Source organism: Gossypium hirsutum, chromosome D12 (assembly GCF_007990345.1).
Source record: "Gossypium hirsutum isolate 1008001.06 chromosome D12, Gossypium_hirsutum_v2.1, whole genome shotgun sequence".
In the NCBI taxonomy this organism is placed as follows: domain Eukaryota; kingdom Viridiplantae; phylum Streptophyta; class Magnoliopsida; order Malvales; family Malvaceae; genus Gossypium; species Gossypium hirsutum.
In genome coordinates, this window is record NC_053448.1 from 11,770,650 (window position 1) to 11,789,752 (window position 19,103).

General features: G+C 33.7%; 1 protein-coding gene and 1 long non-coding RNA gene across 2 annotated transcripts; both read left to right on the forward strand.

Annotated features, from left to right (window-relative positions):
- Nucleotides 1-2,543: 2,543 nt before the first annotated feature.
- LOC107942594 (uncharacterized) lies at nucleotides 2,544-3,086 on the forward strand. Its single transcript, XM_016876292.1, has one exon. The coding sequence runs from the start codon at nucleotides 2,544-2,546 to the stop codon at nucleotides 3,084-3,086; it is 543 nt and encodes a 180-aa protein (XP_016731781.1).
- Nucleotides 3,087-11,721: 8,635 nt separating this feature from the next.
- Nucleotides 11,722-15,329, forward strand: LOC107945751 (uncharacterized). The gene is made up of 3 exons (XR_001696720.2): nucleotides 11,722-11,994; nucleotides 12,086-15,052; nucleotides 15,146-15,329. It is a non-coding gene; the product is annotated as an uncharacterized lncRNA (long non-coding RNA).
- Nucleotides 15,330-19,103: the final 3,774 nt, after the last annotated feature.

Here is a 19,103-nt window from a genome sequence, read left to right on the forward strand (position 1 = left end):
TTCTCAAGGCAATTTGTTTTTACTTTGAGACATTGATGATCGGCACCAGTGTATTTAAAAAAAGAAAAAAAAATTGGGTGCTGGCCAGTAGATGGCTGGCACCAAGTACAATTTTCGGCTCCCAATGTATTTTTTTTATTTTGGGACACTGATGGCCAGTACCAATGTCATTTAAAAAAATTGTCTTCCAAATTTATCAGATATATATAGGTGTTTTGTCTTCCATTTGAGTTTTTGTTTGCTTTTTTGTTTGCTTTATTAGTTGAAAATCAAGATTAAAAATATTAGTTTTTTCTTTGTTAAGAAAGAAGCAAAAAAATTTTAAGATGAGTTCCCAAAATTTGTTTGTTTATGTTCATTTCGATGGAAAAATGATAAATACAACTAAAGAATGTTGTGTATTTCTAAGTAGGAAAAAAACAGGAATGAGATGCAACAAACGTGTTTCACTGGCGGATTTAAAACAAAAAATCAATACAAAAATAACAACCCGTTGCGGAAAGAAAATGTTGAGACTCTTTTACAAATTTTCGGTTTCAACAGATCCAATCAAGTTCTCAGAAATGGAGCTTGAAGACGATGATGATCTAGTGACAATGATAGCAATTTATTGCCCCCGTGAGATAGAAAATCCCAGTCCGGTTGAGTTGTTCGCGGAGATAACTAAACTGGATCTCATTCAAGTTGTAATTCTAGCAAGCTAGCGCTCTGGAATTGATTTTGATCTTAACGTCTCCTAGGAAGATTAGTCGGGTTTTTGACGATCAATGCTAACTCCCGAAAATCCAAACACCAGTGGATGTTCGTAAAACATCCCAAACTCGTGTACTCGTCTAGAGATCCATCCAAAGGTGTTGGCCACCATAGAAGACGGTGATGAAGGGTCCGATACTGATGATCAATCCCACCGTGATCCCAACGATGATTTCAGTGACCCCGATTTGGATGACATCCTTGAAGACATAAACGTGGAAAGACCGATAGAGGGTGAAAATGCAAACCCCCATTCGGCTGGGAACACGGGCCCTGGTATAGTTATAAGAAATAATCCAAGGTCCTTTATGACCGACGTGGATTCTGATGCGGCTCTTGCACATGAGTTCCCAGAATATACAAACATTGTACCGGTTGACCTACTTGATGATGAATTCGACGATGAAGAGTTGTTTGTAGGACAACAATTCAATAACAAAGAAGACTGTTTACATGCTATAAAACAACTTAGCTTGAAGTTAGGTGTGGATTATAAAGTAACAAAGTCGACGCAGTCTTTGTACGTAGGAGAATGTTGGAAAGCCTCAAGTGGTTGTAACTGGCGTGTTAGATCCGCATTAATGCAGCGAACACAGATGTGGATGATAAGGAAACTAGAAGGTCCACACACATGTACATCTGCTCGTATATTGTAAAACCCTCGAAAGTTAGATGCAAAAACTATAAGCAACTGCATCATCCCTTTGGTGAAAGAGTCGCCCACCATTCAAGTGTCGGTCCTTATTGCGGACATGCAAGCTCGATTCAAGTATAAATTGTCGTACCGAAAGGCATGGTGGGCAAAGCAAATGGCGATGCGAGAGTTGTATGGTGACTGGGATGCGTCATACAATGAGCTTCAAGGGTGGATAGTCGGGATAGGAGAGTATGTGCCCGGGACAGTAACTGATTTACAAACATTACAGTATAAAGGCTCGGATGGGGAGATACAATCGGGGAAATAATTTTTTCACTGATTGTTTTGGATGTTCGAGCTGTGTGTTAGGGCTTTCCCTTACTGTAAGTCGATGGTGCAGGTGGACGAGACCTGGTTGTATGGAAAATACACGTAAATACTCTTGATTGCTGTTGCACAAGACGGTAACTGAAATGTACTTTCGATCACTTTCGCCATCGTGAAGCGTGAGTGCTTCGAGTCTTGGGAATTTTTTCTCAAAAATCTGTAGAGGCACGTTGTCAGAGAAGACAACATTTGCCTTATATCAAATAGATCAAAAGGTTTACTTGTTGCGATAAGGCGATCGGGGGTTCCGTGGAGATCTGTTTATTGCATCAACACATCGCGACAAACTTCCACAGAGATTATAAGAATAAAAATTGAAAAAAGAATTCGTAAACATGGGTAAAAAAATTTTGTTTGTATTTATTTCAAAAATTCCTTTTCAAATTTTTTCAGCCTGTAAGTTTTTAAAATACTGATTCCAAATTGCATATGCAGCTCATGAGTTAGAACCGCGAAGATTCAGGCAGAGGTTCGCGAGGCTTGAATCTCAGATGTCATCTTTACCAACAGATCTCCAAACATGGTTAGGTAGCATGGAGAACTGGTAATTGACTTAAAATTACGATGAGGGGTTTCGGTATGGGCAGATGACGACCAACCTGGTAGAGGTGGTCAACTTTGTATTAAGGCGCAACGTCATCTGTCGATTTCTACTGTTTTTTCAGTAACATTCTATAGGTTGGCCACATTGATGCCTAGGATGGGGTTGAGACAAGCTAAATAGATCGAGGCCGGGTACGTGTACGTTGAGGCCGTCCGAAAAGTTATGGCGGTAAATAGTCGAAGGGCACAAACAATGAATGCAGAATTGTATTCGTGCGACTTGGAGACTTTCCGAGTTCAAGAGTACATCGGCCGTTGTTCAGGTCTTCCACCTAGGTCGTACACAGTTGATCTACGAAACAGGCGATGCGAGTGCGAGATATTTCAAACTCTTCATCCGTGTGCGCATGTTTATGCAGCGTGTGCTAGAGCAAACTTAAATGTTGAACAATTCATAGATGAGATCTACACGTTGCAACGCACATTGCGTATATGGGGGAACGAATTTTCTGTAATGCCCAATGTCTCAAATTGGGAAGTTCCACCGCTTGCTTTCAAGATGGTGCTTGGCCGTAGTCTCCGTAAACATCCTAAGTGTCAACCACAATCGACGAGAATTCGAAATGACATGGACGTTTGGGAGATGGGCGAACCCAAACTGTGCATTGTGTGTCGAACATCCGGACACAACCGATCAACTTGCCCACTTTGTGTCTATGTTTTCGGTCAATCGTCTTGTAATGCTAGACTCGAAGATGATGAATGATATATTATTGAGCGCATGTTCTTGTAAAAACATTGTAAAAATATAAAAAATTATACAAATGATATATTTTATTCAAATTATACAATTGGTTAAATATAATACAATATACACACATATTTAATTTAAAACACATTAAAATGAAATAAATTACAATGAGAGAAAAATTAATATGAAAAAAAATTAAAATGGAAAGAAAGATAACTTAAATGAAAAGAGAAAATAATTAAATTTAAATGAAATGAGAAAAAAATTAAATTAAAATGGAAAGAAAGATAACTTAAATGAAATGAGAAAAAAAATTAAATTTAAATGGAAAAAAAAGAGATAATTTAAATGAAATGGAAATGAAATGAAATGAAATGGAATGGAAATGAAATGAAATGAAATAGAAATAGAAATGAAATGAAAAAAAAAGGACATATTAGGCCAGGCCTGCGACAGGTCTGGGAAATGGAGTATCAATGGTTGGCACCAACAGGCCTAATGCTTAGGATTTGACCCAACATTTCAGGCTTAAAAAATCTAAAAAAAATCTAATAAAAATTAAATGAGAAATTTTTTTTAATTTAAATAAAATTTAAAATTTTGTAATGGAATGATATTTAAATTGAGAAAAAATTTAAATAAAATATGAAAAATTTTAAATGACCTTAATATTGAGACTACTTCTAATTAATATGAAAAAATATGAAAAAAATTGAAAAAAATTAAATTGAAATGAGACTACTTGTGATTAATATGAAAAAAAATTGTATATTAGGAAAAAAATAAATATAAATGAAAAAATTTTAATTAAATGAAATGTTAAATGAATATGAAATGAAATGATGATTATGAAATGGAATGAAAGTTTAAATGAAAATAAATTATAAATTTAAATGAAAACAAAAAGTGAAATGAAAATAAAAATTTTGAAATGAGAAATAATTAAATTTAAATGGAAAAAAATAATTTAAATGAAAAGTAAATGTAAATGAAATGAAATGGAAATACAAATGAAATGAAAAGAAAGAAATGAAATGAAATGAAAAAAAGAAATAAAGATGAAAAGACATGTTAGGCCAGGCTTGGGAAATGGTATATTAGTGGCCAGCACCAATACGCTTAGTGCCTACAATTTGACCTAATATTTTAGGCCTAAAAAATAAAAATGAAAACCCAAAAAATATGAAATGAGGAAGTTTTTAAATTTAAATGAAATTTAAAATTTTCTAATAGAATGATATTAAAATAGAGAAAAAAATTTAAATAAAATATGAAAAATTTAAATGACCCTAATATTGAGACTACTTCTAATTAATATGAAAAAATATGAAATGAATTAAAAAAATTTTGAATTGAAAAAAGATAACTTGAAATGAGACTAGTTGTGATTAATATGAAAAAAAATTGTATATTAGGAAAAAAATAAATTTAAATGAAAAAAAATTAATTAAATGAAATGTTAAATGAAATATGAATATGGAATGAAATGTAATTTGTAATGAATATGAAATGAAATGTTAAATGAATATGAAATGAAATGATGATTATGAAACGGAATGAAAGTTTAAATGAAAATAAATTATAAATTTAAATGAAAATAAAAAACTGAAATGAAAATGGAATTGAAATGAGAAATAATTAAATTTAACTGGAAAAAAATAATTTAAATGAAATGGAAGTGTAAATGAAATGAAATGGAAATGGAAATCAAATGAAATGAAATAATCTTTTTTTAAAATACACTGGTGTCGACCATCAGTGTTTTAAAATAAAAATAAATACATTGGGAGTCGAAAATTGTACTTGTTGCCGACCATTACATGGCTAACACCCCAAAAAAATTTTGTTTTTTAAATACACTGGTGCCAGCCACCAGTGTTCAAAAAAATGCATTGAGAGCCAAAAATTGTACTTGGTGCCAGCTATTATATAGCCAACACTTAATTTTTAAAAAAAAAAACACTGGTGCCAGCCATCAGTGTCTCAAAGTAAAAAAAAAGTGTCTTGGGAAGTGAAAATTGTACCTGGTGCCGGCCATCTGCTGGCATGCACCAAAATTTTTTTTAATATGTTTGGTGCCAGCCATTACGTGGCCAGAACCAAATTTTTTTTAAATACTGATATTTTTATATATCAATATGATACGATTTAAAAAAAAATCCTAGTGTTGGCCATTGGATTCCCAAACTAAGAAAAATATTTTTTTAAGTCTAACACAATCATTAGCTAATCGTGGGGTTAAAACACTAGGTAGTGCCGGCTAATGAGTTCCCAATACTTAAATTTACTATTCATTTCAAGTTATTTTTGTGAAGGTTTTTAAATAGGATATTTTCGTAAATATTAATATTTTTTTGAATTAAATGGGTAAAATAGCCTTAATAATCACTTTGCAATTAGATTCAATAATAACCATATCACAGGGAAATTACCAATAAAAGCCTTTTTTTTTAAATTTATCGAAATGGGCTGATTTTTTTATTATTTACCGGAATTGACCATTTTCCGGGAAATCGCGTCCACGTCAGCGCGATGCCAGGGTACGTGTCAGGACATCGCGTCCACTCAAGGACGCGGTTTCCTTCCACGTCAGCAGGTCGCGCTGACGTGGACGCGATGTCCTCCGTGCTTGAACAGTACCCCAACGGTCAAAAATTTGACCGTTGCCCCCCCAACGGTAAAAAAAAACTATAAATACCCGTACCCTTTTTTTTTCACAAACAAATCTTATCTAATATTTCCTCTCTAATCCTCTCAATTTCCTTCCAAATTTCTCTCAAACCCATATTTAATTTCAATTTCCTCTAAATTTCATTTTTTAAAATAATTTTAAATTTTTTTATATTTTCATCAATGGCCGGATCATTGATTCGTCTTGATAGGAATCACATATCGGTGGAGCAAATGAAAATGGTAAGTATTAAATTTAATTTTTAAATATTATTTAATATTTTTTATTTATGTATTTTTAGATAATTATTAATTTATTATTTGTTATAAAAGTCTGAAGATCGGTTATTGGAATGCGATATCCGGAATATGCATGCTCCTCCATCACCGTTAGTAGAGAACTACCTGCGGGAAGCGGGTTTTTGGCACGTGGCGACGGTAGGCCGGAGATGCAAGTTGGACTCGAAACTGATCAGTGCGTTGATCGAGAGGTGGAGACCCGAGACGCACACATTCCATCTTCCATGTGGAGAGTGCACTGTCACTCTAAAAGATGTCCATCTGCAATTGGGATTGTCGGTGGACGGGCACCCAGTCACCGGGTCTGCCCAATCTAGCAATTGGGAGGCGGTGTGCTACGAGCTTTTGGGCGCTATTCCGGATAAAATGGATGGAGGTAAGGTCGAGATGGGCTGGTTACGTGCCACCTTTCCCGATCCGAATTAAAATTCAACTGAAATTGAAAGAATCCGATGTGCTCGATCATACATTCTTCAAATAATTGGAGGTTATCTGATGCCCGACATGTCACGGAGCCATGTACATCTAAGGTGGCTGCTAAAACTCGTTGATTTTAAAGGAGCCGGTGAATTTAGTTGGGGGTCTGCCGTCTTGGGAACATTATATCGGGAGATGTGCGGGGCGACGCGACAGAGGAGAGCAAACATTGGAGGTTGTCTGTCACTACTGCAATCATGGGCACGGTTTCACTTTCCATTTCTACGTCCTCGAGTGAACCACCCATATACATTCCCACCCGTAACGACGTAAATTTTATATTACATTTTGGAATTATTATGTAGATTTTTTAAAAATAAAAGTATGCTAAAAATTTATTTAATTAGGTGGAACCATCTGGCAAGTTATCGTGGATTACCGTCTGAACTTGAAGATATACGGCTTCTATTGGAGCAACGGTCGGAAGCAGAAGTAAGTATTATTGCAAATATATATTTCCATACATTTGCTAGTCGATTGATATTTAGTATTTCGTATTTAGTACTATGTATATAACTAATATAACTATCATGTTCATATAGTTTCAATGGACACCATACGAGGATCCGACAATTCGGGCAGTAATCCCGGAAGAGTTTTTACAAAATCCAAACGTTTGGCACGCGAAAGTGGTGTTGATCAACTATGCAATCGTGGAGCCCCACCAGACAGACAGAGTGCTACGACAGTTTGGATGTAGACAACTGATTCCTGCGGACCCTGAGGTGTTTGACGATCACCACAAAATCGACCTTCGGTTATTAGGTACTGATTGGCCTAGATACTGGTCCGAGTACACAGAAATGTGGGAAAATCGGCATGAATATCTACCTACTCAGGAACAAATCATCATTTCGGAGTTAGCGTGCGTTCCAGAATACATGCCATGGTTTAGGATCCATGGCAAGCCGTATTTACTTACGCCAGAGGAGAAGCAGTGGCAAATACGTGTCGGAAGAGAAATGCGCGGGCCTCTAAATCCAAGACGACAAGACTACGAAGGCAGCCCCTCAACGAGGCCCAGACAGTCACCCGGCTTATCATCAGTGGCCATGCAATCACCGTCCCCAACGAGAGCACCGACGCAGTCACCTGACGCAGCAATTCAACATATGATACCCACGCAACCGCCTTTCCCTATGATGCCAGGTGTGTTTCTTAGCCCTTATATGTACCTTAACCCTTACATGTATCCTTTTCTGAATCCTATGGCAGGTTGGAGCCAAATGCCCGGTTCAGCTCCATTTCCTGTTATGCCGAGCGGACTGCCGATATCTAGGCCAGCGACGCAGGAGGGATCGCAAGGGGGGCCGTCGGGGAGCTATCCTTTTTACCAATCGCCACCAACGTATGGCTTTCAAACACAGTCGCCGTTCATGATGCGAACACCTCCACATACACTATTCTTTAAAAGTGGATCATCGTCCCAAGTCCGACAACCAGATGTCGAACCGGAAGAACCACAATCACCACCGGAGGAAGAACAACCGCTGTCGGAATCTAGAGGAAGGAGGAATCTATTGCGCAACCGTCGACGGCCGCCATGTGGAACCGAATCCCCCGGGCATAGACATCGCCAAATATTTACTTCTTTTAAGCAAACAATGGGTTGATAGTTAATTTAGGGCTACTAAAGGCTTTAATCTTGCGAGATAAAGGAAGAACTATGATGGGGCTAAAGTTTATGCTCTCGAGTGCTCTTTAATACTCAAGTTAGTAAAAGAGGTATTCACTGAAGCATAGGGAAAAAATAGCAAAATACTAATAATTTTAGTGGTCATCCCTCAATGTGGTGATTGTATGAGTGGGTGTAGAAGGTGAAAGCGGTGTTTTTTTATGCGATTGGTTGGAGTTAGTGTACTCCTTATAGAAAAATGTTTTTAGAACTTTTTTCATGTACGTGTGAAATTAGAAAATTTGTTTAGAAGGGTCGAAATTAAATTGTAATTTTTACAATAGTAAAAATATAATTTTATTATTTTAATAGTCTATATCTTTATAATTTTTAAAAAATTAAATTAAATTTTTATATTTTTAAAGAGAGTCGAAGTAAAATTTTACCTCTATTATTTTAAAATTTTAAGCCTAAATGAAAAATTTTTGATTTTAAGGGTTTGTTTCGCCCCTACTTGCATGCTACATGTCAAATGACTATCTTGTAAAGTTAAACTTCGGGTTTGCTTATTAACTTGGGCTTGAGGCCTATAATTTTATTCATAAACTATATTTTCTGAGGTTGGTATAATAAAGAATAAAAGTCAACAATTTTCTTTAAAAAAATAATAAAAGTTGAATTCAATATTAAGTAATTTAAACTCTAATAGACTAATATGTCACCCAAAAATGTCGTTAGTGGGTTGGGACTTTATATGCCAGCCACGGTCTCGAGGTGGGCTTGGGTTTCGACACTTGAGTGATCAAAACATGTCTTTTCTCATGAATATTAGATTCAATTTAGTCTCTAATAGTAATACCTTATGGGTTTGTGTCCTTCGATCTAAGTATGGATGGAAAGAGCAAATCCTAGAAACTATTAATAGGAGTTAGTGCTCACACTCATGGTGGTCTCTTTCCAAGATATGGTCGTTACTCCGTGAAAACTTAGCTTGGGCTATTGAAGATAGTGCAAGTATCCGTTGTTGGGAAGATTCTTGGTTCCTAGGTATGGCCCTTTACTTTTAAAAATTCCATCTTCTACTAACCTTGATTTGGATTGTTTTGTTAAGGAGTTGGTCAACTTTGATGGAAGATGGAACTTGGATTTGTTTCGCGTCTGGCTGCCTGAATATGTGATTAATAGAATTATCAGTATCCCTTCTTCTCATCTGGATTCAGGATCAGACAAAGTGATATGGGCTCGATCAATGTCAGGCACCTTTTTAGTTCGTAGTGTTTTCTAGACTTTAAAAGAAGATACTTGAAGTTCTCAAGAGGAGTATTGGAAGACTATTTGGAAACATCAAGGTCCACATAGAGTGAGATTTTTTCTTTGGCTTGATTTTAAGCAGAGACTTCTTACTAATTCGAAGCATACAAAATGAGGGATCGGTCAAAGCAACTCTTGCATTGTGTGTGGACATGATTTTGAGGATATGGTCCATGTTCTTCGAGATTGTCTGGCAATGAGGGATGTGTAGATGTATGTGCTTCCAAATCATCTAAAGCAAAGCTTCTTTTCTGACTCATTCCAGGTTTGGCTTTCATCTAACCTTTGTTGCCATGTGAGATTGCAGGATAGTGGGATCACTTGGTCGTGCCTCTTTGGATTAATTGCTTGGTGTATCTGGAAGAATAGAAATCTCTTCATCTTTCAGAATATTTCTTGGTCAGCAACTGAAGTGGCGAAAGTCTCTATTAGCTGGGCTCGCCAATTTCAATCATACTTTAGTGGATACAAAAGCAATATTCCCAGTTTGAATCCTATTAATATTTCTTATAATACACGGGTACTTTTATCCACTGATGGTGCTGTGGTCAGAGAAACTAGTTATGCTGTAATAGGAGGCGTGGTACAAGACAAGGAGGGCAATTAGATTATGGGATTCAGTTGCTATTTAGGTGTTTGTTCCCCATTTGAGACCAAAGTTTGGAATATCCTAGATGAGATCCTTATTTGACTTAATAAAGGATACAGAAAGGGACATAATTCAAACTGATAACCTTGAAATAGTCCAAGCCTTGACCGATTTGGGATTGGAGGATCCAGGGATTATTGTGCTTAGAAAGACTCATTATATCATGAGGTTTAAAAGGCAGTAGAGAATCAATCACATACCGAGAAAGCAGAACTTGGTGGCTGACCGACTTGTTAAACTTAGCTTGAATTGGAAATCAACCTTACAAGTCTTTGATGAGGTACCTAATGAAAGCTTGGAATTTTTACAAAAAGATAAAGTCAATGATACATTTATGCATTTAATGTAATTCATCTTTTCTTTTCCAAAAAAAAAAAAACTAAGAACATGAGGAAATTGTAATTAAATCTTTTGTTAACATCAAAGATAATTTGGCATGTGTAAGATTGAATAAACTCCTCTGATAAATCTTTAAAAAAAATTGTTTTGATAAGGTTAATGTAAAAATAAAATTAATTTCTAAAATAATATAAGTTATAAATTATTTATTAAAATAATATGAAACCCATTGTAATTATTTGATAATGATTAATTCGTATTTTGAGTAGCATATCCAAATTAATGTAACTTTCATATTATTTTGATAAAAAATTTATAATTTATATTATTTTGGAAATTAATTTTATTTTTATATTTTATTTATCCCACCAACGTGAATTACAAAGTTTGCTGGGTGTCGCCTATTGTATGCGTGACGCCAACCATTTTCTTTCTTTATTTTTTATTTATTATTTCAATAATTATTTAATGTATATTAGTTCGTATTTCGAATAGTGTCGCTCGTGGTACGTGTGATACCTAAAAATAATTGTCGTTGTTGTATCATTTTGATAAATAATTTATAATATTTTAAAAATTAAATTTATTTTTATATTATTTTAATAAAAATCTATTTTTATTATATTTAAATTTAATAATAAATAAATTTTTTTATGTTTGGGGTTCGTGACTATCTTCTTCTTAATAATATTGTTTCTAAGGTTGGTAATATAGGAGGATGTGAGTTCGAGTGTACTGAAACGCATTATCCTATTGTTTATGAGTTGAGGAGGAACCATAGATAGTTATAAATATTATATTAGAAAGAATAAATATTATCGGATCTTGAGATTAGTTAAAAAATATATATTTAAAATAGGTAGGGCAAAGCTGCTATTATTCATATTCGAGAGGGCTCTAGAGTCTTTTTCTTTTTCTTGCCAAAAGCGGAGTCTAGAGTCCATAGAATACCATTTCTTCATTATTTTTAAATTTCATTGATTGAAAAGATAAAAAAAGAAAGAAAGATCTAAATCCAACACAACTTGCGTACTTACAACGCAATTTCGCAACATTGACCTGTATACAACTCATATCATATGTTTCACGTGGACGTGGTGCCCTACTATTCGTCGCTTCTACCTAATTTTTCTCCTTGCCACTTTCCTTCCGCAAATGGTTTTTCTAAAAACAAACAAAAGAGGCCCTCTTAATTACACGTGGATCCATCTCACCCATTTATCCTTCCTATCTTCCTTGTATCTTGGCCGTTCGTTGTTCTGAAACCACCTATATAAATCAGGGTTTGACAATAGGCATCTTTTCATTCCAACTATTAGTATCTCTTGGTTTTTCCTTCTTCCTCAGCCTTACGGTTTCTGTTTGCAGATGAGATTTATCCTCCGATGTCTTTCCTTACGGGGATTCTGTCCTCGGATCTGCTCGCATCGGTTCAACATCTCCTCTTTGCTTTCTGATGTTGTACTATGAAAGGAGTAGCGTTGTTGGAGCTATGGTTTTAAAGGCCTTTGCTGGGAAAGGAAGCAAAGATTGGCAGGGTTCAAGTTCTTGCGGCTTTTTAAGTACGCTGTGTCAATTTCTTCTTTACCTGAATATTATCGAGTCATAGGCTTTTCTTATATATGTTTGTGTTTGTTCTTGTAAATTTTGCAGGGATGGTCTCATCAAGGGCTGAGATTTATACGCTCTTCAGATGTAAGTTGAAAATAAACAAGACATCTGATTGTGTGAAACGGCGACGTGAGATTGAATCGGCTGGTTTGTTTATGAAAGGATGTGTAAGATGTCAGGGCAAAAAGTCCTACTGATAATATGTTTATTGAAGGGGACTGTGTCCTGATCTATCTTTGTCGTCCGAGACCTTTGCCATGACAGGTGCGCTTGCATGGCAGGTCACCCAAACTTAATAAAAATTGAACTTTTTTGTGGTGTTTTTTGAGGGGAGATCGCACGGGGGTTTGCCCGGGTTCTCCCTTCTGCTGTGGTGTCTCGTATCGTGTCTTCTCTTCTTTTTTCTTCTCTTTCCCTTGCTCTCTTTCCATTATTTTGCATCATACGGGATGGATGTATGATCCAACATCATCACCAACGTCGGAATAAGCTCATGAACTCCAAGCTATACCACTAGCGACTCTCAAGGCCAAGGTATTATTTTTCCATATTTAACACCCAATCCACCTTATCTAATTCTACTTCAAAATTTAATTATAAATTTTATTATCATTCAATTAGTTAACTTGACAAAAGTCAATAAATCGTGTTAATTAGATTTTAACATATTTTTAAAGGGTTTAATCTTTTATATTAATAATTGATCTTAGATTTAATACATTTTTGAAAAAAGAGGTAATTTTATTCGAATTCCTGTAACTTAACTATTAATTTATTCCTTGCCGTTTCTTGAAAAAGAGCATGATGGATTTTAAAGTTATCATTGATAATTGTTTATTAACTTTCAGTCTTAGAAAAAATTAATTTTAAATTGAATTATTTGATTTTAGTAATTAATATTTTGACTTTTAGTAATTAGCCTAAAATGATTTTTTTTTGAAATTAATTTTTTTATTAGAGGATATAACTTAAAAATCCAATTTAAAGCAGAATAATTTTATTAACATCGCGGCTAATTAAAATAATTGTAGGAAGTAGTCAGTTTTACTTTCATCTTCATTGATAATGAAATTTGGTAAACAGTCTAAAATGAAGTTTAAAAGTTGCATAACTGTGAAATTTGCAATATGGTCCATTAATTTTTAATCCATGGAAGATTAGATTAATAGAGCAATCATCGTTTCATTTAGCTGTTTTATACATGACCATTATATGATCCATTAATTTTTAATCCATGGAAGATTAGATTATTAGAGCAATCATCGTTTCATATAGCTGTTTTATACATGACCATTAATCAGATTCTCATGGCAGATTTTAATTAATGTTGGTTTTAATAAATATTGGATATTATTAATGAATTTTTTTTAAAAAAATGTTATTAGATATTATTAATATATAGATAAAAGTATTAATTTTCTGATAAAATTTTATTCGAATTTAATTTGAACATTTAAGACTCAGATTTGCATCATAACTATTATTATACCAATTTCATCCACACGGTTTATTGAATTGTTTGAATGCTCTTGAATTGCCTATGCTCCCTTTTCGCTTATTATTTACATTTTCATGTTACTTTATTTGAGGCGAAATGCGTTAATTTTGCTACTACTTTTATGAAACTGTAATACTTAGGAGAATGTCATATGTAGGTTGATGCAGCATATGTACTTTGCTTGTATATTGCATTTGGTAGTTGTTTAGGCCCTTGCACGGGCTTGTGTTTTAATTGGCTTGAAGGTTGTGAGTACTATCTGTGGGTCCAGTGAAGATGACACGGCAGTGAGGTTAATGATGTTGGAGGTATTTTTTGGTTTATGCCATATCTATTCTCTTTGATTATCTCTGGAAATCAAGATATGTGCGTTGAAGTGTTCGCCTCTAGTTCGGTTGACATTCGTGATCTATGTTTGAATCCCTTGGGAGTTGGAACCGAGCTTCGGAGACGGTGAATATAGTAATCCATGGCGTTGCAGGTCAATTCTCTGGAGATATTTCAATCAGAATCGAGTTGTTGAAGCATTGAAGTCATTATTTGAACCTCTTGGTTTTTTATATGATGCAGTGCTGTAGTGAGATTAGTATTGAAGAGCTCTTGATCAAAATACCACAAGAGGTACATGTAGATTGGCCGTGTAAACCAGTTCCATTACATAGTGAAGATTTTTAAAGTGGACTAAGGTCCCGTGGTTTTTTCCCCTCAAGGGGTTTTCCACGTAAATTTTGGTGTCCCCTTTTTCTGTTTATGTTGCGCACTTATGTCAATATCTTTTGCAGTTTTGATAATGTTCCTTTAGCAGGTATGATAACTGTGAGCCGTTTAATTTATCAGTAAATTACTGTTTATTACTGTGGTGTCCTGTTTCTTCAACTGTGTAGGATTGCTAAAATCTAGATTGCAGGTTGAAGGGTAGATTAAAGGCTGAAACGGGAATTTGGCTCTTGGTAACTAAAATTTAGATTGCAGGCTGAAGGGTGGATTTAAGCTCAGAAGTTTTTTATTTTGAAAAATTCATTTTATAAATAAACTTGTTATTTAAAAATTTCGACATTATACAGTTTTGATTATGTATATGATACAAAATCCATTTTTTTAGTTTATTATTTAGAATATTTCTTAGTTTTTAAGTTTTCATTCATTTTTTTAAAATGAGAATTTTATAGATTGAAAACGCAAGAAACATAAATAAATTGAGTATTAGCGGATAAATATGTTGTACGGTATCTAGAAAGCATATGTGAAAACCTTTTCGTTCCTTTAGCCGATTAGCAAGTGTTTTTTTCCCCAAAAGATTACAAGCAAGTTTCATGGGCGATTTGAGGGTGTAAAAAATGGGGCTTGTTTTCAATTATACATATATCACGATTATTTATCAAAATAGATGTTTTTGTACGGTTGAGGTCGGCTCTTTGGTGTCGGTTTTTGAAGGTGTCTTAACTTCACGAATTGGAAAGATCTGTAAGCTCAAAATGGCAGAGCGCTCAATCCTGTAAGAGGATTGAGAGGTTGGTGGTTCAAATCCATCCAGATCCAAAACTTAATTTTGAATGTTGCTTTTACTTTGGGTTACTAAAACATTCATCTCTTCAATATGGCAGTTGCAAGAGACGATGAGATGATGCAAAAGGATATGCTTAACCAAATCTGGATGATACAGTGAGGAGAAAGCTTGCGTTCCACGATGGGAAACAACTTACTACTATTTGTAATCCTTTTAATCTTTTATTTACTTTCAATCCATTTTTTAATTATGAATATGTTATTAAGATTGGTATTCTTTTTTTTTTTATAATTTAGTAAAGAAAAATATTTTTTATATTAAAAAATATATTTATAAAAGTAAATGAATAAATTATTATTATTAGTGGATATGAATGTTTGATTTTCAAATAATGAATATATGAAAAAATGAAAATACATTTATACAAAATGCTAATTGTTCCTATGTTGTATATGATAGAGGTTGGAAAGCCGCTAATTCATGTGTTGATTGGGGTTGTTTCCATCTTTCACACTAACAAATTTAATTTAGGTTAAGATTTTAATTTATTTTTAATCAATTCATTTCAGCCCATTAGAAATAACAAAACCACATCAACAATTAAACACCTCCCATCTCCCACGCTTCAAGCCTTAGATACGCCTTTATTTAAGCATATTAACAAAATGTGCTGGTGAAAACCATAGTTGGTGAGGTGAAGATGTCCAAGCTCATTCTAGTGAAGCATGCATAACAAAAGATAAAATTGATTAAAATAATAATAGCAAATAATATAGTTACCCAAAATTTTAGATTCTCATCAAAATATAAGATTATTTAAAGAAATATGGTATTGAGATTAGCTCTTATGTTCCAAAATTTTGATACTATAGAAAATGCCTTAAGGTTTGAAATCTAATATAGTAATTTCTTTTTGGAATCTTACATTATTACCAAGAATGTAAAATTTTGCAAAGTAAATTGCCCTAAAAATAAGTATAAAAATCTCTCTTTTGAAGACACAATACTCTTACCACTAGATTCACCGTTTGTGAACTCAACAAGTAAAACCACAATACAAGGTTTTACTATCAAAATAGCAATCTTACAATAACATTATCGTAAGAACAGATTATGTGCCTAACTCTCTGTACATTCGCCTCGGCAAGTCTCTCATATGTAAACATTAATTTTGAGACTTGCTTACAAATGAAGATCTAAATCAATCTCACTAAAACAATAATACCATAAGAATAATACATTATAAAAATACATAATGTAAATATAGACTCTTGAAAGCTCATCTAATAAAATCACAATCCAAGGGTTTTTCTTGTGAATTTCAAATCAGTCCAATCACCAAAATGCTAGTCTCATATTTTTCAACAATGTATAACATATATTTATTACAAACTTATTTGAAAACCAAATATGACTTAAGTTTATATGGTAAAAATGAAACCTTTAAAGGTTACGGTTTTAAGGTTTAAATTTCACCATGTGTTTTTATTCTTCTAAATTTATTTTGAGTGTAAAATGATGTTTATAGATATAAAATATAAAAAGACAAAGGAAATACTCATATTTATATTTATTTTTAAAAAAAAGAATAGATATGTTAATCATTTTTTAATTAAATTAGTATTTAATTAACTCGTCACACCAATTCAATAAAAAATTAATATAAGATAAATTAAATTATTATTGTTTTGGGTTGGGAAAGAGGGTTTCGACAATTGGTTGTGGAAAGTGATAATATAAAGCCAATTCGGTTGTGTACAAAGAGGCCCGTTGGGCTACAAGGATGCAATATGGTGCGGCATATTCAATGAATATTGGACTGGGAATGGACTATTAGGGTTTGTCATGTTGGTCAAGAAAATAATAGGGTGGCGAATTACGTTGCCAGGTCGTCCCAGAGGGGTGAGTGTGCGAATGAGCTATTGGAGAGGCCATTATTTGGTTGTTGGGAGAAATTATTTTATGGACCCTTTCTACCACATCATCGATGGTCCATTTCTAATTATTTAATAACATTTCAACAATATTTTCCATGTCATTTACTATAACCTCCTTAACCTGACCTAGACATGATGACCAGATTGAGAAGGCTACACTAGCCACCGAAATGGCTACATAACCCAACAAATCTTTTTAAACCTTAAACCGTCTAATCATTAGAAAATCGTGGTTGATGTTGATTCGAGTTAGATTTGAAACGTCCATTTATTAAGCCACCTGTACTTAGAAACCATTTAATTATTAATAGTGATATTTTAGAAAACCTTTCGTGTTGACACTTAAAATTTATAAAAACCCGTTTATTTGATGCAACGAAAATCAATAAATATGTCAGATTTTACTTAGACAGATTAATATGCAATTACCGATTATTAAGTTTGAACTAGTCAAATGAGTTAAGCATGTGTAAAAATAATCCCCAAAACAAAAACTGCCAAGCCACGGTCCAGAAAATAAATTTACAGTCCAATACTAGTTGTAACAGTCTGTTTTTCTAGTGGTGTTGGAAACAATGATTTTGAAACCACAAATCTGACGTGTTAGTCCATAAATATTAATTATTTAATATTTACGAGGTCATTAGTGTTGTATTAAAATCTGAGTAGAAAATTTTATCGTTTGAATAGTCAATTAAGTAAAAATGGCTAAATCGTAAAATCTATAAAAGTTAGTCTCTATTAGTTAAATGTGTGAAATGGTTATGAGAAGATAGTATAAGGGATTTAAATGGTAATTATACCATTTGAATAATTAGTGGACGGTTTGGGTGACAAGTAGCATGAAATTTTATTTAATTTTTAAAGTTATAATGGTAATTTGGAAATTAAACAAAATTTAAGTAAAACAAAAGCCAAAATGGCTATCACCTTCTCAATTTTTCCATCTTTAGCCAAAACCACCATAGCAAGGGAGAGAACACTTTCGGTCAAGCTTAGGGCTTCATTAATGATAGGTAAATCTTGTCCGTTTTTAGTAATTTTTATGTTTTTAAGCTCATATTAGCTCAATCTACTTGTACTTTCTATGAATTAACAGTAAATATGGATTGTAGTGAGGTCCTAAATAGTTCGGCTAAGTTGGGGTTTAGTGGAAATTGGTTAAATTACGAGTTTTAGACTTAATGACTAAATTGCATAAAAGGTAAAATATTAGAGGTAATTTTGTAAAAATGTATAAAAGGACTTAATAGCATAAATGAGTTAATTTTGCTGTTGGTATTGGTTAATTGAATGGAATTATTATTCTAGATCAAGAACGAGTTAAAAATCGAGGGAAAGAGAGTTGCTGAATAGTCCCTGAACTTTTGTCATTGCTGCAGTTTAGCCTGGTAAGTTCATTCGGCTTAATTTTTTTTTATCTTGAAATTTTTTGAATTATAAATTGCTATTGAATGTTCCATTAAGCATTAGATGTTGAGGTGATGAACATTGAAGTTATGAATTATATGCAAAATTAATTAGAAATGAGTTTTTCTGTGCCGGATGAACGTAGGATAGAGTACGATTGGCATGCCAATAGGTTATGTTGCACGCTGTACAAGTTTAACTTGAGATGAGATGTTGATTCCTGATCTACTTCTGTTCACTGAATATACCAAAGTCTTGCCATTTGTTGCGGACTATCATGTTATATTATAGTGTTTTCTAGCATGTTACTAGGGGCGGATGTTAGCCTAAGGGCTAGGCACTTAGTGTCGAGGTTTGTTAACAATTGGATTGGTTCGTATGAGCGTTTGGCGTGTTTTGGATGATTAACTATGTACTCATATTCGTATATCGTTCATCAGGCAATGTTAGTGATAATCGAATGTTACTGAAATGTGGAAAGCTTGATTTGCATTCTTGATTGAGTATTGACTCACCTGTTGTGACTATGATTGACAGGAAGCTTTGATTATTAAATTTTTTATTAAAATTGATATGTTTAATTTGGTAAAATTTATCTTTTTAATCGTCGAACATACTAAGCTCTATAAAAGCTTACTCGTGTTATTTATCTTGTTTTCTTGTAGATAGCTTTTGGTGGAAAATTGGGTGATCGGATCAACTTGGAGA